This window comes from Trachemys scripta, chromosome 8 (assembly GCF_013100865.1).
Source record: "Trachemys scripta elegans isolate TJP31775 chromosome 8, CAS_Tse_1.0, whole genome shotgun sequence".
Taxonomy (NCBI): domain Eukaryota; kingdom Metazoa; phylum Chordata; order Testudines; family Emydidae; genus Trachemys; species Trachemys scripta.
The window spans coordinates 17478966-17498889 of record NC_048305.1 but is presented as its reverse complement, the minus strand read 5'-3'; the positions used below and the strand labels follow the sequence as shown (position 1 = coordinate 17498889).

Genomic DNA, 19924 nt, shown 5'->3' with positions numbered 1-19924 from the left:
TTCTATCCTGCTGTGCCATTCACCCAGATACATGGGTGTGTTCAGAACCTGATTTCCATCCTCTGGCTCGCTTTTACCTCAGACTCTGGAAAGATGAAGCTCTAGCTAATATGCTAACCAGAAACCTCTGGGCTGGCCTCATTTTGTGGGACTTGTGTGGTTTTTACAAAGTTATTCTGCAGGTGCCACCTGTGGGGAAAGTTGTCACCAGGGTAGTTTCACTCCTCGAATGGAACCATTTGTGATTTTTTACTACAGATGTCCACCAGAAAACACCCAACCTATTCCGCAGAGAAGCAATTAACACGCAAGCAAAAGAAGCCAGCCAGGAGTCTCAGAAGCCCTGGCTGGACAATCCTGAGTTCTAATAGCCAGATTCGGAGCTCCTTACTCATTTCTCACTCAAACCCTCATGGACTCTTGCCTGGGTTAAGGTCTGGGTAAATATGTGAGGATTTGGCCATAAGTGAGCAGGGGCTTTTGCAGACAAAGGAGTCCACAATATCTGCGTCCTGTGAATGGTTTCATTCCAACAACAATAAACTTGGGATGGGGTTGGGTGTGGGAGAGGGGGCAAAATCCTGAGAACTTTACTCGGGCACAAATCCCAATGAATCGCATTAGGAGTCTTGCCTGAGTATGGACTCACTGAAGTAAGGACCTCCTGGGATCTGAACCATGGTGAATAGTCAGCTGAAACTTAAGGTCAGTCCCAGCAGGATTTTCTGGACTTTCCAGAGGTGGAGGGTCAGTGTACCGCTCCTTGCAATGACTCTGCCTTACTCTACCTTTTCGGTGCTGTTCCGGGAGGTATCTGGTTTCACCAGGATGGAGGGCGGAGCTGATGGAGGTGGCTTTGGAGCAGGTTCGCTTTTTGCTGGGGATTCTTTGGCATCCAGGATCATTGAGCTACATACAGAAGGAGATCTGCTTTCACCCGCCCTGGGCACAAGCAGCAATGAAGCATCGTGGGAGGCACTTGGCCTGGCTCCTGGGTCCACCATGCCAGCAGTGCCATGGGGCTGAGAGGAGACATGCTGGTAAAGCTGAAGTTGCTGGGGCCGCACCGTGGCAGCTGGGGTGCGACTGAGGGAGCCGACAACTTGAATGAGAGCTCCGGGCTGCACAGGTCTCTGCAGTGATCCATCTGGGAAGAAAGATCATTTTGAAGTCAATAGGCGATGAAGGTTAAAATAAATAGGCACCAATGGGCAAATATGAAAATTTAAAAGGAATCAGAAAAGAGGAAAAACTCTCATGTTTCATCCCCTTCCACCAGCTCTTGTTGGATGCTGAGCCTGTCTGCTGTCTGAGGAAAGGTCTAACTGAATTCCTACAAGTCTGCAGGGGCCTTTGCCTGGTTGGGGGCCAAATATAAATGACAGATGAGCAAAAATGACTTCTTCCACTCCCTGCAATTCCACAGGGGTTCCCTAAGCAGTCTTTGCAGGTAACAAATTGTGCCTTTTATCTGAGAATCTCAAAGCTTAATGAATTCATTTTCCCAGCACTTCTGTGTATTTGTACAGCACCTAGCACAATGGGGCCTCAGTCTGACTGGGGCCTCAGCATGCTGGGGCAATACAAACAATAAGGTGGGGTACTAGATAAATACTGTTGTCGTCATCATTTTCCAAATGTAAGGAAATGAGGCGCAGAGACAATGTGATTTGCACTGGCAATGCAATGACTCTGTGATGGAGTCAGGAATGGAACTGAGGAGCCCGAGTCTGGAGTCCCCTGCTCTAACCACTGGGCTTTACTCCCCTCCTCTTTGTCAGTTAATGTAGGCTGAACTCAATCCATGGAACGTATATGGCAGTGGGCAGGACAAGCTTGACATTCCTCAATCCGCCTGTATGCTACAGGGCCATTAAAGACTCTTAGAGTGACCAGACAGCAAATGTGAAAAATCGGGAGGGAGGTGGAGGTTAATAGGAGCCTATATAAGAAAAAGACCCAAAAATCGGGACTGTCCTTATAAAATCAGGACATCTGGTCACCTTAAAGACTACAGCTGTCTCAGGCTTTGAGCCATGTTAACACAGCATAACAATATTGAATTTCCATGTTGGACTCTTGCATCAACAGGTGAGGCAATGATACGTCGCACACTGATTCGCCACAAAATTCTTCTACTCCCACCCCACCCTGGACAAATTGAAGTAGGTGGGTAGAACCCTAACCTAGAAGGATCTGATCGTGCTAGGTACTAAGGTCCTTGCTTGCTGTGTGCCCTCAACTACCACTGACTTCACAGAGGTGGGCTGTTTTTTGCCAGTCAGCTACTAATCCCAAGCATGAGCCCTATACTTATGGTGACCAGATGTCCCGATTTTATAGGAACAGTCCTGATTTTTGGGTCTTTTTCTCACATAGGCACCTATTACCCACCACCTCCTGTCCCAATTTTTTTTTTTTTTTTTGACACTTGCTATGAGCCCTCACTAGCAGGTCTCTCAGCTGTGTGACATTTGTTGTTTGCACATCACAGCCTATTCCATTTGAATGTTTACTTTACAGGTGATGCATGCTTTATTCCTTTTGCAATTTCCCGTTGCTTGAAAGATTGATTTTAAACAGAACCACAGTGGGGGAATGAGTCCTTTAAGGTAAAACAACTTTTAAGATTAAATCCAATTTTGAGCCTAAAAACATTGACCGTGTCCTTTGCAAATGAACCTCACCCCCTGCCAGTGACTCTGCCCAACTCAAGTAGCAGTTCAGGCTGAAACAATTGAAAAATGCATTGCTTAGTTGCTTAAATATAGCTGGAGATTTATTCCATGGCAGTCTGTGCTGTCTGAAATAAACCTTGCCAACCTCATGGAAAGAATGCAGCACGCTGAGCTCTGCATAAGCCCCTGGAAAGGATCCTTTTGTGTGTTGCGTCAGGAATTTGGAATAGCAGGAGCAGGGAGAAAGGATGGTCTTGTGGTTAAGGCAGGACTAAGAACAGGAGCCTTGGGTTTGATTGCCAGCTCTGCTATAGACTTCCACGATGACCTTATTCATTCTGTGCTTGTTTCCCCATCTTTAAAATGGCTGCAATAATACTTTCCTATCTCGTGCAGGCTTCTCTGAGGCTTGATTTGGTGATATTTGAGGTTCTCAGCTATTACAGTTATGCCAATAAATAGATCTTACACTTCATCCTGATGAAGTGTGAGTATGCCCTCTGGACTGAAATGCAGCCACTTCTGGAGTAGAAGGCAGCAATCAACCAACATATAGAGCAGTAAGGGAAGATTAGGGTCAAGGACATGGGACAGGCACATACTCGGACTCTGAAAGTGACCTCTAACCCCTTGTTTGCACCCAAAAATCCAGTAGTGAGATGTCTAAGTGCTGTCAAATGCACCTACAATTATGTCTGTTCACAAAATTTCACCTGCAGTTCTTTGCAGGTACAAAATCAGAGGCCATGTTGAAGCTCTTTGAAAGATCAAAGCTTTACATTCTGGAGGAGCCAAATTGATCTCTCTGTAACTCCCAGGACTCCAGCCTTACAATCTCAGTATTTAAGGACTCCTGAAACCTCCACCTCCTCTTACTTTAAGCAGCCTGGAGATCACTTAATTTAACAAGGAAGAAGAAGAGTGGGAAATGACAGTGCAGATCTAGTCAGTCTATATGTTTTAACCAGGACGTATTTGACTATTAAACCATCTCTCCTGACAGACCCCCCCAGTCCATCCACCTGCAGGTTTTACACAAGACTAAGGCCTGGCCTACACGTAAAGGTTAAGCTGACAGAGCTATTGCACTCAGGCATGTGAAATATCCACCTACCAGACCATCGGAGCTCTGCTGATCCAACCCCTGGGGGAGGTGCAGCTGGTCACCAGACGAATGCTTCTGTTGACTTAGCTACGGTCACTTGGGAAGGTGGAGTTCCTACAGCAATGGGAAAAACTACTTCCATCGCTGTAGGTTGTGTCTATACTACGGGATTACAGCAGCATAGCTATAGCACTGTGGCTATATGTAGACATTGCCCCCATTGGCTTCCATCCCAGCTGGATGTGTTCTGTAAAGCGGCCAGCTCTAGGAGCTGTAGCATGTTATTTCTTACCAGTATTACCTCATTCCTGAGTGTGTGTGTTAATTAAAGGCTCCCAGTACCACTTGTCCACCTGGGAACACACTCACAGGCCTGTTTTCACCCTCCCACTAGAACTTACTTTTCCTGGTACTGCCGCGTCCTCGCCTCAGTGATGTTTGTCCTGAGGTGGCTGGCACAGCTACGTTTCTCAGTGGCGAGGACAGCACCGTGGGCATGAAGGCCGATTTCAAAGGCTTGCTCTGCCTTGGGCCATTCTCTGAGATGCTCCCCTGGGAGGAGAGTGATGCAGTGGATAATGTCCAAGTGGCATACAGGGAAGGCATCCTGGATTCAGAGATATTGGGTGACTTCCTGCTTGTATAGATTGAAAAAGGAGGGGTGGGGGGAAGGAGGAGAAAGAGAGAGAGTTAATTAAATCTAGCTACAGAGAGGCACACTTCAAATCCAAATCTTCACACACACACACACACACACACACAGGTTTTGTTTGTTTTTGGTTCAGCCCATTATAAAGAAAAGGACTGTTTGCAAAACTGTGGAGCCAGATCAGAATTTTTAATAGCCCCTCCCTAGAGTTCATCAGGTTTTCAAACAAACAAACCCTTCTGGAATCCCTGCAGTTCACTTTCTGGTTCCATTAGAGCAAGCGTTCTCAGCCCTATTGCTCTTACCACTCACACATGCCCACTTTATACCTGGGCCTTCTCAGACACGACCTAGATTTCTTTGCAACAGTTCCCATGGGGGACCAAAAGGAAGGGGGGCTTTTAGGTGCCAGTGTTCTACCATAATGCCAGCAGGGGCCATGCCAGGTAATTACTGTGTGGAGCTGCAGCATTTGTCCCACTTACTAATGTGTTAGGCAGCACAGAAGCCATCAAAATGTCGCAAAAAGCAACAAAGAGGCCTGAGGCCCCTTAAAGACTAACAGGTGTATTGGCGCATAAGCTTTCGTGGGTGAATGCCCACTAAATCTCACAGACGCAGTCAGGAGTCATATGTAAATACTCATCATTAGGTTTGCACTCCGCCCATGGAGTTAGGGAAGGAAAGCTATTGTGCTGTATTTAGCTTAAGATGCTCTGAAGCTAGCTTGGTGAATTAACCTCACCCGGTGGTCTGGTCTGATCTGTGCCTCTCCAAAGGGAAATGGAACCATTTTCATTTCAGTGTTACTGTAAAAATTCCATGCCACTAAAAGATGCTGGTTTTGCTCATTCGGCCTGTGTCCGACCCATTGTCCTGCACTGAATGAGCTGGGCAAGTGAGCCCTTTGGCTCGCTGACATCACACTTTGGCTCTCGGTAAAGGTCTCACCAGAAAGCACTAAGGGAGTGCAATGATCCTTAAGGAAAAGGCTGTGGCGGCTTTCACACTCCTTGCCCTTCTGACTCCAGTTGCCCAGTTGCTGTTCGAGCAGCTGTCACTTCCCATTATTCCTCTCCTCATCTGCTTTCCTTGGAGAGGGCATGTTGGCTTTTTCACCTAAATCCATTACATTGCCATAAAGGCCTTCGATCTCCCACATCAGTGTGATGCTTAAATAACCCTCCCAAATGCTCCAATACAATGGGAAAGTCAGCCAGGGTAAAGGCTGTCTAACTCCTCTGAAAGGGGAAAGACGGCTCCTTCTGACTCTTCTCTTTCCCTTCCCGCGGCTTTCTCGGACAGTAGAAGAATGATTTATGGTTTAATAACAGGCGATTCATCAAAATAACTGGCATGTCAATTTAGTATGATGAACTGTCCAAAGGAGGATACAGAAGAGTAGCTCCAAAATTGGAGCTTATGGCTGAGGTGACTTTAGGGTAGGTGGGGTTTGTGTTGGATTGTTTGTTTGTTCTGTTTAGCGGGAAGGTGGGGCCATTATCAGAGGCTGTATCGCAGAGAAATGAGCCAGAGAGACACAGAATAATCACTGGCTCCCTTTAAATCAGGGAGGATGTTTGGAGGGCTAATGCTGGGATCAAAGCGGCAGCATCGCCTTCAGTCTGAAGTGAGAATTTAACACAGTGAAATATAAGCAGGAAACGAAAAAGGAGCTAGAGTCTATCTGTCAATGTCAGAGAGAGTGGGGGAGGGAGGGAGGGTTGGGTTAGGCCACCATTAGGCTATTTCAGTGGGTCAAAGCCTGAGTTCCTTGATAAGTTTTCACATAGTCCAAACTGAGGCACACTTCCATAGCTGAGTGGCTGCTCGCTCCTTCGTCCAAAAGGCAGCACCCCTTTGCACCATCCTGGGGCACTGGCTCAGGAGTGACTCACCGGGTAGGGAGCCACCTGCAAACCCCCAATACCCGCTTCTGACACCACCCCTAGAGGTTGTAATGTGTCTGTGGCTTTCTGGACTTTGCAGTCTCTGGGGCATGCTAGCTGCACAGGACTTCATGGCCACAGATTAGCATAGACCTAAGCTTCTGCTGTTGTTAAAGCACGGGCATCTTGGGCAGGAGCCAGAGGAGAAGCTCAGGTTATCAGTGTATCAGAATTCTGGCTTATCTCTGCTCTGCCACTAGAGGGCAACACACACCTTGAGCTGGTCTGACCTTCCCTCAGTGGTGAGGTACTCTGTTCCTGGCAAGGTTTCTGAGATAGGGCATGCTATCTTTTTGGAACTGGGAAGTCCCGGGCAGTTGGGTGGGTGGCTGCCTAGCTAGGATTCAGTCCTCAGACCTCATTTTCCCTGTCATGTGTGCAGAGTTTTTGAATGAGGCATGAAGGGTTTAAGCAGTTGGGAAGCAGATGCAGATAGGGCTTGTGAACCTTCCAGGCCTGGCTGCTGTATCTGAAAAGTGGGGGCAACAGTGGGGGAAAGTCTAGAGGACAGAGGGTCATTCCCCATTGCTCTGCACTAGATAGGGCTGTTTACACCAATGTAAAATGCTCCTAGATCAGGATGGGAGTGTTTTACTTCACTTTGCAGTTTGTAAGTGACTGTGCACAGTGCAGGGCAATGGAGAATCAGGCCCTGTGTTACACTGCTCATGCTCCAGAAAGGATGAGATTTCTCGTTGGACACATTTATAGAAAATCAAGATGGGGAGAACTTTTGTTTGGGGAGCTATTCCTAGCGCTGGTGTGGGGCACCCCCTCCTCTGACAGTCTCCTTTCTAAGTGCTGGCCAACCTCATCTCGAGGTGCTATCTATTGAGATCTATAAATCAGTCAATCGGATTTGTATGGCACCTATCACAGTAGTACCAAACACCTTGCAATCTTTCATGCATTTATCCTCACACCACCTCCCTGGAGTAGGGAAGCAGTATTTATCTGCGTTTTTATGGCTGTAGGTACATGCTACAGTGCTTTCTCCAGTCCAGTTTTGAATAACCACAGGGAGGCACTAGTCTCTTTAGCAGACTGTTCTGCAAACTAATAGACTCCCTCCTAGCAATCCCTCCCTTCTCTGACACTCAAGCTTCATTTTCACATGCATTACTTCATCTCCCTATTCCTTGGATCAGCCCAAACAATTCCGCTCCCACCTTAGCATTCACACCCTTGAGTGACAGGCTGTTGCATCTGCAAAAAGGGCTGTGATGCTTTGATGTGATCACATACGAAAGGAAAGTGGGTAGGTTTGGAAATTATCCCCACAAGTCCTTTGCTGTTCATCTCTGCTTATCGCTCTCCCACTTTTCTCTGATGTCCATCCCTGCCTTGTTGTACGAGAGAAAAGAAGCTGTAGCAATCCACAATGAATTTTTCAGCAGTGGAATCTCTGCTTTAAAAAATAAAAAAGCCTTGATGTTCCTATAAGATGTTGCCTAGGTACTGACTTGTCCCTGTTCAGGGAGTAAGCTATCGATTTGTGGAAACAATTTAATCATCTTTCTACTTTGTCCCTTTTGATTGTCAACTTAACCTGAAACACCTCGGAGGGGACTAAGTGTGCATCCATGCTGCCTCCCCCAGATTATAAGCTTCCAATTATTACTTTACGGGGTTGCTAATGCACATTTATATAGCTAGGTCAACACTTTCCAACGTTTGGAGCAAACAGCTGCTCTGAAGACAGTGCTTTGATTACAGTAGGGTCTTGAAACAAATATAAAGGGGATTCTTTATTGAGGCCACTGGGCATGGAGAGACCCTCTGGCTCCTGATGGCTCTTTAGCTCCCAAAATAACAAAGGATGTTGCCTCATGTTATTAAACAGGGTTTCCTTAAATCCTGGAGTGGACTAAGCAGAATTGAAAAGGGCTTCTAACTGCATTACACTGTTGAAATTTCAGATTCAAAAGAGATGAATAAAGGATGTCGCCATATTGCTCATCTGTCCATCTTATCTGGACCCTACGGCAATTCCTACGAGAACACTGGTCCATCCAATGGGTATCTTACAGCTAGTGGTGGCAAGTGCCTGATCTTCAGAGGGAGGTAAAAGCACATATAGCGCATGTGACCAATGGCATAGTGTGAAATGAAATCTGGTTATTCTGGAGGGGTGGGAGCAGGACAGCATTCCATATACCCAGGGTGTTGACAGCCATGATCAATATTCTGGGAACATCTCACTGCCCTGGAGCCAGGCAGTGGGCTTCTTGCATTATGTGGAGGAAAAATAGTCTAAAGCCTAAACTTTGGTCAAGTGAACTGTATGTAGGGTCAGGTGAACTGTATGTGTGGCCTGGAGGAAGGAGAAAACGGCGGGGTGGGGGGTGGGGAGAGAAAAGGAGAAGGGTAGACAGAAATCATAAAAGCAGAACTAACTGTAGAAATTATAAAAGTAGAATTAACCTTTGTAACAGATTATGATTAATAGATGTCAGGTGACAGAGCAAGAAACCACAAAGGGCAAAACTAAGAAAAACAGGAAAACTTGTTTTGCTTTATTCCTAACATGGATGTAAAACTTTAAGGAAGTATATGTAATTTTTGTGGTTTTATCCTATATAATCTCTCGCATTTTATCTGTCGGGGGGGTTTGACTGCCTTGGCTGACTCCCCCATGCATGCATGTTTGATTAATCAATAAAGGAGCCTCAGGCTGTCTGATCCAAAATCAACAGTGTGGACAATTTTCCACAACAATTTGGGGGCTTGTCCGGGATCCACAGAAGACTTCCCCAGACCGGAGGACCATGGGCAATCTCCCACCAAACCCAGGGCCCATCTGAAAGGTAAGAGACCTTTTGAAATCTCTGGAGTGGGTTTTGGTGGAGGATCTGCCCGTAGGCTCAGGGTTGGATGAGTTGCACGCTGGATCTGAACCTTTTGCTGACAGACACACATAATTTTCCACAACAATTATATCCCCCCCCCCATGATGAGCAGATATCAGATTACCCACTGGACCACTCCCTCTACAAATATGTTATTTCACATAAGGAAATCAGACCTGAAAAGGGGTACGACATAGTTACTGGGGAAGATCCCAACTCTTCCGGTGACCAATGACATCCCCCTGAGCCAGCCTTCGTGGTACTTCCCGAAAACACGAACACCTTCTCCCTTCTGCAAATCCAGCTCCTCCGGTCCATGAGCAGTGTAGGAGTGTAGAGCGACGCACCTGGTGATACACAGGAAATTAGAGAAGCGCAGACATGCACTATGGAAAAGTAGCCTCCCCCGCATGCCGTAAGGATAGGAGATGACACAACAATCCTGTTTCTAATCATTCTGGGAGCTGATGCTGTTGGTTCTATGTGAGCAGAGCCTATTGCCTGAAGCATCTTCATATGGCACTCGCATCATATAGCTGGGTGCTGTCATGAATGTGGAAAGGCTTTGTAGGAAGGAAACTGCTTACATCTTAAGGCCAGGGGGGATCTGAATAAAAGAAAAGCTGCCAGGAACGAAGAATGAAGCAGTCTTTATCAACTTTTTTTGACCTAGTCCTGTCAGTCTAAGCCAAAGGGGCCCAGCAAGTATTGGGGAGGGAGGGGGCTGTTTTTTGTTCTCAAACCGTGAATACTCCACTGAAATAACCAATTAGGGACTAAGTTATGCCTCTTCCAAAGCAGAGCAGCACTAGAGCGCAGGTGAGGTGCACCACCCAAAAGACTGTGTCAAAGAGGCATTATATCTTTGAAAGGTACAATGGGATCAGTATGTGGTCAGCAGCAGGACTTGCTAACCTGGGTCATCCTGCCAGCATTTGTTGGTTATAATCTCACCCAGACACATCCAAAGGGACTGTGAGCTCAATAGAAAGCATTAGCCAGATCCCCCCCCCCATCTACTTTGCTTTCTTCAGCATGTACTGCTGAGTTATCGCTGTCTCCTGTACAAGTGTTTGGGGGCTCCCTGCACCCTGTCTCTCCTGCTTAGCAAACCTGGTCAGAGAGCTGTGTTTAAAAAACAAAACAACCCCCCCCACCCCCGCCCCCGATTCCAGTTGTGTAATGAGATTGCTTGTTCTCAAAAGGGGGCCTCGTGAGACAGAATGGCAAAAAATAACGAAAACAAAACATCAAAAATCTCATCCACCTGTTTTTCAATTTTACCCCTTTCCCAGGGCCCTATGGCTTTTATTTATTTATTTTATTTTTTTAAAGAACTTTTGTCTGTCTCCAAGGAGACACATTTTATCTAATTGCATTGGTTTTTTTTCTCCCAGGTGGGATGTCTGTTCTCAAATATTAATCTGAGTAGCAGATGCTACAGCAACTATCATCCCCTCAAAACCAAGTGTTATTGAAAAAAGGAGACTGTCAAGGACTTTTTGCTAGTTCTTAAAAGCAATTGTTCTCTCTGTGTTGGTCATAACAACCATTTGGAAGTTTGAAATTGAAATGTCTTTCCTTATAAGAGGATTTTTCCTCCTATTATTTGTGCAGACCTGCTCTAACTCCCCAGTGGTTTATTATTATTTTTTTTAATTGAAGTACCGCTCTTAGGTGGTAGCTTGCACTCATGCTAGTTTGTTACTGTAGGTTCTGAGCAATGAACTGTCCAAATTAGGGACCCAATCCTACTAACACTTCAAAATGGCCCTAATTCTGCAAATTCTTCCACATGTGCTTAATTGCAACCCCTTGTATACTCCCATTTCAGGTCATTAGGATTACTCATGGATCTAAAGTAAGCCATGTGTGTAAATCTCTGAAGGATCAGGGCCTGTGTATGTAAGTTTATGCATGAGAATAACTCAAGTTATACACCTTACTAATATGTATTTATCTTTGCAGGATCAGGATCTAGATTTTTTCATTATAGAAGTGCTCATGAGAAGTAGACTGCATTCATGCTCGTTTGTTCTTGTAGGGTTGCTTATCATGAGAGCTAGGCTGCTGATCCTTGTCCAGGAGACAGACAAACAAAACACTGCAATATATTTATTTGCAAATTTTAACTCTACATGTATTTTTCTTTGAATTATTTGTTTTAAAAATCAATTAACTTTTAAATAGTTTCTTAGTTAATTTAAAGAGGATTTCAGTTCACTTTTAAAGAATTTGGTTTGAAAATGTAGAAACACATCAGTAATTCAATGGGCATTGGAAAGAGATAAACAATCAGAAAGGTAGAAAAAAACAGTGTTAGGATTGTAGTAACTGAAATATGAAGATCATACTAATTTAAATTGAGCAAAAGCACTCAGAATCTACGAAAAGCCCTTGTGTGCTGCCAATATTCTATCTATATTTTTCTACTGCTCTATGTCCTTTCACTTCCCTAAGAGTCAGGCTGTGAGTTCAAGAGTTTTACTAGGGCTCAGTGATCTGATGGCTAGAATGCATAAGAAAGAACTATGATTCCAAAGAATCGCAGCTTCTAATTGGGTTTTAGCTCCTCATTGGTATGTGACTTCAGGAAATCACTTAGTGTCCATTCTGCCTTGGCTGGGTAACCCCCAGAAGCCCCACTGAAAATGAAGCACCATATATCAAGATGGGATTTTACAGATCAAGCTCCACGCCACCCTCTGAAACAAAAGCAACAAAGTTTCAATACTCATACGTACATATTAGCTGATATGTGTTGCTGAAGATGGGGAAGGGTGACGATGGCAGTTGAGTGCCCCAGGGATCCTGGTGCAGTATAATAAGAAGCGCTGACCTACAATGAAAAATGGAACCAAGGTAAGTACAATAAAATGACCTTGAGTTTAGGCTCCTTCAGCCATCGGAACCCGACTGTGAAGAGGGTGAAATGACCCCACAGTCATTTGCCACCAAAGCAAGGAAACATGCCATGTTCCACAAAAGTGTTCTGTTGCTTTATTATCCCGATGGCCTTGAATATCACAGAACGGTTTGTGTAGGGGCGGAGACAGTTTGAATTCCAGCCCAGTTCAGTAGTGATTGCTATCATCTTTTCAGTGGACTGTTGTCTCAATTCATTTCCCAGTGGACAGGTTATCTACATTCCAAACCTCTTGTCTACACCACAGTCGATGCCCATGGGCAACCTTGCTGCCAGTCACAGCAGAGAGTCCAGAGGCTGCATGGGTCATGGAAACTTAAGCTACTACCCCTTCATCTCTCAAGGTGGCCTTTCTACATCAACGCTGATGCTGATGCACACAGGTGGATCAGTGAGGAGGAAGTTGCACTGTCACTGCCCATGCTATACCATTCTGTGAGTAAAGAATGGTGTCTAATTTCAAGGGTTGTCAGCCCAGCACCTTTCACTAGTGCCTATTGGACTTGCACGCACACACAGGGCCTGATTTTCCCCTGATTTACACTGGTTTTACAGCTGTTACTCCACTGACTTCAGGGGAGCTATTTCCCCTTATTTACCCTGGTGTAAGTAAGAGGATAATCAGCACCACATACTTTAAAATGGAGACATAGTAGGATTTTGCCTAGTTTTGGAATTCAATACATCATCATTTTTTATTCAGTTCTCCAGCTTATGGGTGGCGCTAGTTCTGCCCTTAGTGCTACTGCTGCATGGCACAGAAAAAGGGCCAGGTAGATACTTTCCCATTGCTGGCAAGGTGCCAAGCTACAGGCTTATAAAGAGGGTTAATCTTGTGTTTGTGGAGATTTTCAGCACACTGATTAAACAGGATAAACGTCATCTAACAGCCATGACTTTCAAATGTTATGTCTGAGCCCTAAATCTGTAATCAGGGCTGATCATATAAATATGAGATCCGCTCAAGGGCGGTGGAGTTCATTCCTCTTTTTGGGTTTTTTTCCCCCTCTTTCCTTTTGGATTAGTCCTACAACAGAGGGAGTCCTTGCTTCATTTGTTGGGACTAATATGCACTCCAGGCATGAAACCTAGAAGGGAAGAGGAGCTGGCAGGGGTTGACAAAATGTTATTTAAAATCACAAGTGTGATAATCAGGGGGAAGAATGTCACCTCAGTCAGGGGAGTGGGACTGTATAATTATAATTTCATTTACTAAACTCCAACCAAGTGTTTGGCTCTGTATGATACACAAATGAGACAGTCCTTGTGGCAGGGAGCTTGCAGCAATAACAACAGTATTTATTAAATTATTATTATTATCTGGTATTTATAGGTTCCATATCATCCTAAGGGATGAAAAAGCATTTCATGCATATACAAAGCTCCACTGACATGCAGCCACTTCTGGGGTGGCAGGTGATAACTATGTGGCACACAGCAAGCTGCACAATAGTTTGGGAAGTGGGGTCTTTCAGAGGTCATAATTCCACAAATGATGTGACTATTGTTGAGGGAACACTTCCTTCCTGCCACGTTCCCACTGTACCAATCACCCTAGCACCCAGTTTGCACTTTTCTCGTGTGATTCTCATGTTGGGGCGAGGGGCCTGAATCTGTGACTGTTGTCAAAGCAATTATATTAAACATGACCACCAATAAGTCCCTGCCAGAGCTGGGGCAAAAGTTCCTGCCTGGAGATTTCCAAACACTTCTGCTGCTTTCACCACTGATGTCAGGCTGCCTGTTTCATCTCCCACAAGACTAGCATTCCTGGAGGCTGTGCTGCCACAGAGTGACTGCTAGGAGATGGGCCGCTATTCACAGTGTAAGTGAAAAGGAAGTCCAGGAGAAGGGAAAGAAGAAACCTTTATAAATCCCAACTTTCACCAGTCATCTATCAATCATACTGATCTAGCCCCATTACCAGAGGATCTGAGTGCCTCTCAATCTTTAATGTATTTATCCTTACAACTTCCCAGTGATATTAGGGCTATGCTGTTATCCTCTCCTGGGGAACTGAAGCCCAGAGAAACTAACAGTACGTCTGCACTGCAGTCAGAGGTGTGATTGCAGTATGTATAGACATAACCAAGCTAGCTTTAATTTAACTAGCTCATATAGCAATAGCAGTAAACCCATAGCAGCACAGCCTAGCTGCCTGAGTACATACCCAGGTGGGCTTGTATAGCCCATGCTGCTGCCTCTTCACTGCTATTGGTACCTGACCTAGCTACATTAAAACTAGCACAGGTATGTCTACAGGGGCTGCAATTACATCCCCCAATTGCAGGGCTGACATACTCTTAGTGACTTGCCTGTGGACATTCAGCAAGCTTTTATCAATAAATGGGTCACTGTCTCTTCCCTGCAATGCCCCTTGAAGAAAAAAGTCATGGGTTAAAGGGATACAAGCCCGTTAGCCAGAAAGATTATTTTATAAAGTAACTTATGATCTGTTTTCCTCTTTTCTCAGCTTCGCCGCTTTGGTGAGTAGAGCTGTATCTTTCTTAGCACCAGTCCTGAACAGTGTTAGGCTCACTCCTAATATTTATGGCATTGAAAAGTATTTCTGGTTCTTCTCTGTTTCCATGCCCCTAACCTGCCAACGTGAGAAATCCCGAGATTGTCATATGCTAAGGAATACAGTGGGATTCAACAAGCGCAGTAGAGGTTAGGTCCTTAAACTATCACAGTATTTAGCAGCCCACATTTTCTCTTGGTGTGAAGCATTTTGTATTCGACATGGGTTAAGGCAGGCATATTCCCACACATCCATTATCTGTAATTCTTGAACTTCCCACCCTCACGCCACCACACAGCAGCTACAAAAATGACACATTCCTCCCAGCTCTGAATCCCTCAATATCCTGCCTTTAAATATGATTCAGTAAAAACAGAGTAATCTTGTCGTGTCATATGTTGCATGGGAGGGTTTTGGATGATATAGAAAGATAGGCAGATATTGGCTCCTCTTGAGAAGAATGTCAAGATTTATTGACTGAAGAGTTAACAGGGGGGAGGGATAGCTCAGTGGTTTGAGCATTGGCCTGCTAAACCCAGGGTTGTGAGTTCAACCCTTGAGTGGGCTACTTAGGGAGCTTGGGCAAAATCAGTACTTGGTCCTGCTAGTGAAGGCAGGGGGCTGGACTCAATGACCTTTCAAGGTCCCTTACAGTTCTAGGAGATAGGATATCTCCATTAATTTTATTTAAGCCAAGTTCACTCAAGGGACAATGCATTTTGCTAGTCCTCAGATGTTTTGTTCCAGATGTTCTGAATATTTTCACCAGAGAGCTCTCTCCTATTATAGTCATGAATTTCTTAAAGTGTAAACGTTTTGTTTTTTTTCTTTGAGATGACTTGCTAAGAAAGGATGAAATTACAGGGCCAGGAAAAAAACCAACAACCCTACAGTTGGCATCTGATAAGCCAGTCAAGAGCAATGTCAGGTGTCAGCCTGCAGCAGATCCAGCCTCCCGGCAACCCAAAGGAGTGCGGGTGGCCCTGATGGAAGCTGTCTGATGGACTGTGCTACCTGATTGGCTGCTGATTCCTGCAACCTGATATTTAAACTCTGCAGCAGCAGTCCATGCTTGGTGTCCCCTTCAGGTTTCATTTGTTTGTTTGACTTTCACACCTGCTCCTGTTACATTTTTGGTTGTCCCCCATAATTATTTGAGTTCTAGTCCTTTAGTAATGGGCGGGCTTTTGCCTGCCTGCTTCCCGGAACCCAATAGGAGCAGCAGAGTCCAGTGGCTTCTCAACAGATTCCTAGACAGCAGCTGCACTTGGTCCACTGTCTCTAGCCTTGCTCCAGCCTGTGCCTGCTCCAGCCCCCAGCAACTTCCTGACTTCTGATACCCAGCCAAGACCCTCGGCTCCACTTTCTGACTGCGACTCTGACTTTGGCTTAGGCTTTAGTCTCTGATTCCCAGCTATGACCCTTGGCTTCGCTCCAGGATCTGCCACATCTGGCTTCAGTGATAAATGGCAGACTGGACTCTTGCTTCAGCCACTAGGCCAGACTGCCCATGACTTGGTTGCTGACGGTCTGAGAAGCTCAAAAGATTGAACAAGGGTGGGTACAGGGCCGGTGCAAGGATATTTTGCACCCTAGGCAAAACTTCCACCTTGCACCCACCTTCCTCTCCCTTTCCCCGGAGCATCGCTTATTATAAGCTTTCAAAAATGAATACTGCATAATGTGGCATTGTTCATTAGAATTAATACACGTTTGGCTTGAAAATTTATTAATTTCATTATTTAGTCTACATATTGAATGAAAATAAATAGCCTTGGGTCTCCTGCACATGGCTAGAATCCCTCCTGCCCCCCCCCCAATGGATCTGGAAAGGGCTGTTTTGGGGATCAGAGCACAGAGCTGGGAGTGGCTTCTATTCTCCACCCTGGCACCAACTCACTGGAGGCAAGTTACTTCCCCATTCTGGCTTCAGCTCCTCCCAGCGCTAAGGTGTGAAATGGTTCCTTGCTTCTGGGCTGGAAAGTGCAGTGCAGGTGGGAGGGGGTGTCTGAAGGCCTGTCTTCCCCACAGGTGTGAGGTGAGGACAGAGTTCCAGCCTCCGCCATGACCGTCCTGGTTGCTTTACTCTGCCCCACGCCAATCACTGCTGAAGCCCTTTACTCTGCCCCACGCCAATCACTTACTCAGAGAGCTCTGGCCCAGGGCAGAGGTGTCAGTGTCATTCTGGGCCTGATTTTCAGAGATTCTGAGCACCTGTGGTTCCCCCAATGTCTGTGGGAACTCCAGGGGTCTCAGTACTTCTGAAACTCAGGGCAATTTATTTCGAATGCTGGGCCAGGACTGAGCCTGCAAAGGCAGGTCTATATAAACCCCTCAATCCACAGCAGACCTCCCATCAATAACAACACAAGCAATCAGGAGAATGATGAGGGGCAGTTGGCCCAATGCTGGGAATGGGGAGGATATGGCCCTAATGTGGTCACTAAACTTCTACCTAGTAAAGTTACTGGTGCATCTGCTGTCATTCAGTGAGAGAACTAAAATCTCTTGGGTGCTGCAGCCTGCCCAGGTTCAGCTGCACGTAACCTGAGTTGCTCGCACACTTGCAGTGGTTGTGCACCACGCAACTGGTCACCCATAGTACTTGAAAATCTGGCTCGGACGGTGTCGTAATTAGACTTAACAGTTACTGCCACATTTCCTAGAGCTGTTGTCCCAGGCTGGCTGCAGACTCAGGCAGACAGAACTGTGTTGGCTAGACGCCCATCACCTTTGGAAGATTTTCCTTGTAGCCATAAGGGCTCGAGACAGCCGTGTTTCTTCACTGAAAACTTGCAGTGTGCTGCCCCTGAATCCCAGACAGATACCTTGTGTGGGCAGGTGCAGAGCTCAGGGCTTGAAGGCCTCTGGTCTAATGGTCTGAGCCAGTGCAGAACTAGGAGCCTCGATCTCCTGTGTTCAAAGCAGGACTCCGACAATGACTCCCCGGGTGACCTTGGGCAAGTCACGTCCCTGTTCTCTGCCTCAGTTTCCCCCCAAACGGGGCTCTATTTACCTGCTCCACAGGGCTGCAGGGATGGATGGAAATGATGCCTTGGAAGGTGGCATGTGCTGAGGATGGTTACACTTTTGCAGCTCTTTAACCCTGTATCCTCTGGCAGGGCCATGATCCACCCCCGCAGGTGGACCGGTGGCCACAGTCTGCTCTTCCTTTCCCCCACCCCCGTCCCCCCACCTGCCGCTGCATTGCTGTCAATAGAGCCAGCTGCAGGCGGGGTAATGTCACCCGCTCCGATCTGCAGCCCTTGGGCAGCAGCCACTGCTGCGGCAGGGGGTCTGGGACTGCCAGAGCCGGAGGGAGCGGGTTAGGGAGCGATGCGGCAGCTCAGGGGCTCAGGGAGGAGGCGGCTCCAGGCTGACGGGGGTGTGGTGGGCAGGCAGTGATGTGGGGCGCGGCGGAGGGAAGCGGCAGGGCCCGCAGTTACAGAGGATGCCTGCAGAGGTAGGTGCTAACACGGCTGCGAGCGGCCCATCCCCCCACCGGGAGCAATAGTGTAAAAAAAAAAAAAATTTGTGGGCACCGCTTTTTGGTGCCCCCAAATCTTGGCACCCTAGGCAGCTACCTAGTTCGCCTAGTGGGCCCTAGGTGGGTAAGTGTCTGGATTTCCCTTCAGATGGATTCTGAAGAGGCAACTGTGCTCCTGCTGAACATTGTGGGATCTTGCAGACCCTACAGGCCCAGGTTATGGCCTTGCAGCCCTGTGGGCTGAAGTCATCCTGCCAGTGGCAGCCATACTGGCTTCTAGGGAGTCAGAGATTCCAATCCCGGATAAGTTTGCTGGGTACCATAACAAGTTCCGTGCAATGCTGGCTCCTGTTCATGCTTCGGCCCCAGTTGTTCTCCACTGACCAGACCCAAGTAGGACTTATTCTTAGTCTGCTAACTGGGGAGGTCTCGGCCTGCGCGTCTTCCCTCCTGGAGACTTCAAGACCCCTGCTGGGACAGTTTCAAGTGTTTGTCTGAGCTACGGCAATTGTGTTTGATGATCCAAATTGCACACGATCCACCAAGAACCTGCTTCGGGGGCTGCGTCAGGAAAATAGGTTGGTCACCAAGCTTGTTGCAGAATTCTAGCAGCAAATGCTAAATGGAATGAGGTGGAACAGCACTATCATTTCCGACATGCCCTAAGTGAGCAAATTAAGGCTGAGTTGGCATGGGTGGAGCCACCATCCATCCTGGATGTCTTGGTCAAGTTGATTGGTCAAGGTACCTATGACCCCCTGACCTATCTCCTGGAGAGAGAGTCGAGTTCCCAGTCCCCTTTCACGTTCTCATTACAGCAGATCAGCTGGGTTTGGCCTTGCCTCTGATGCAGAGAAGGGCTGGCATCATGCTTTGGGCCTATGCCTGTACTGTGGGGAATTTGGACACTGCACTTCGGGATGCCCTGCTAGGAATCCAGTTGTGTCTTGACTAGAAAGACTCCAGGCCTCAGCCCTGAGAAGGGGGTCTGGCTGAGCCTGTGTTTTCCCCCTCTTCTCCCCTCACTCCAGGAACTTGTACCCCAGCTGTGGAGGGACACCATGCTAGTGCCCTCCAACTCCCTCTCTGGCTACAACATCCCACCATATCAGAGATCGAGCTGAGGAGGCTTGTGGACTTCAGGGGCCTCCAACAATTTCATGGACTTAGACTTTGCCCAGGATCACAACATTCCAACTCAGTGCAAGAGCACCCCCGATTTGGTGGAATCTGTTGATGGATACCTCTTCTCCTCTGCCTGGTTACTCATCAAACAGCAACCTTGATGGTTACGATGCTCTAGGGTCACCAGGAGGTTTTACAGTTTGGTCTGATCTGTGCACCTCACTCCCCTGTCATCCTTGACATTCCCTGGCTCATCACCCATAATCCATGCATCCATTGGGGGCCAGGCACGGTATGCTTCACATCAAGACTCTGCTGTCAACTTTGTCTCCCAAAATCATGTGCTGGACCAGAAGCCCCAGTAATCTTTGCCATCTACCTGAGAATTCAGAGACCAAAGGAGGTACACTGAAAGTGACTGCTGTCATCTCTGTGACCCCCTTGATAGCGTCCAGAGTCCTGGTGAAATATCAAGATTACTCTATTTTTGATAAAAAATAGGACAGATACTTTGCTGCCCCATCACAGTTATGATTGTCCAACTGACTTGCAATCTGGAGCCGAGATCCCCTTTGGCCACATATATTCCCTCACAGAACTTGAACTCCAGATGCTCTAGGAGTACAGCTGCAAGA

General features: G+C 46.8%; 1 protein-coding gene across 3 annotated transcripts in view; it reads right to left on the bottom strand.

The window, feature by feature from the left end:
- The window catches only part of SH3RF2 (SH3 domain containing ring finger 2), an 82365-nt gene that overhangs the window by 3572 nt on the left and 58869 nt on the right, over positions 1-19924 (bottom strand). For all 3 annotated transcript variants that reach the window (XM_034780041.1, XM_034780042.1, XM_034780043.1), the window contains exons 6-9: positions 11975-12069; positions 9407-9577; positions 4185-4417; positions 789-1147 (exon numbers count right to left, since the gene is read on the bottom strand). In XM_034780041.1, coding sequence (XP_034635932.1) covers positions 789-1147; positions 4185-4417; positions 9407-9577; positions 11975-12069 — 858 coding nt within the window. The remainder of the gene's footprint in view (positions 1-788; positions 1148-4184; positions 4418-9406; positions 9578-11974; positions 12070-19924) is intronic.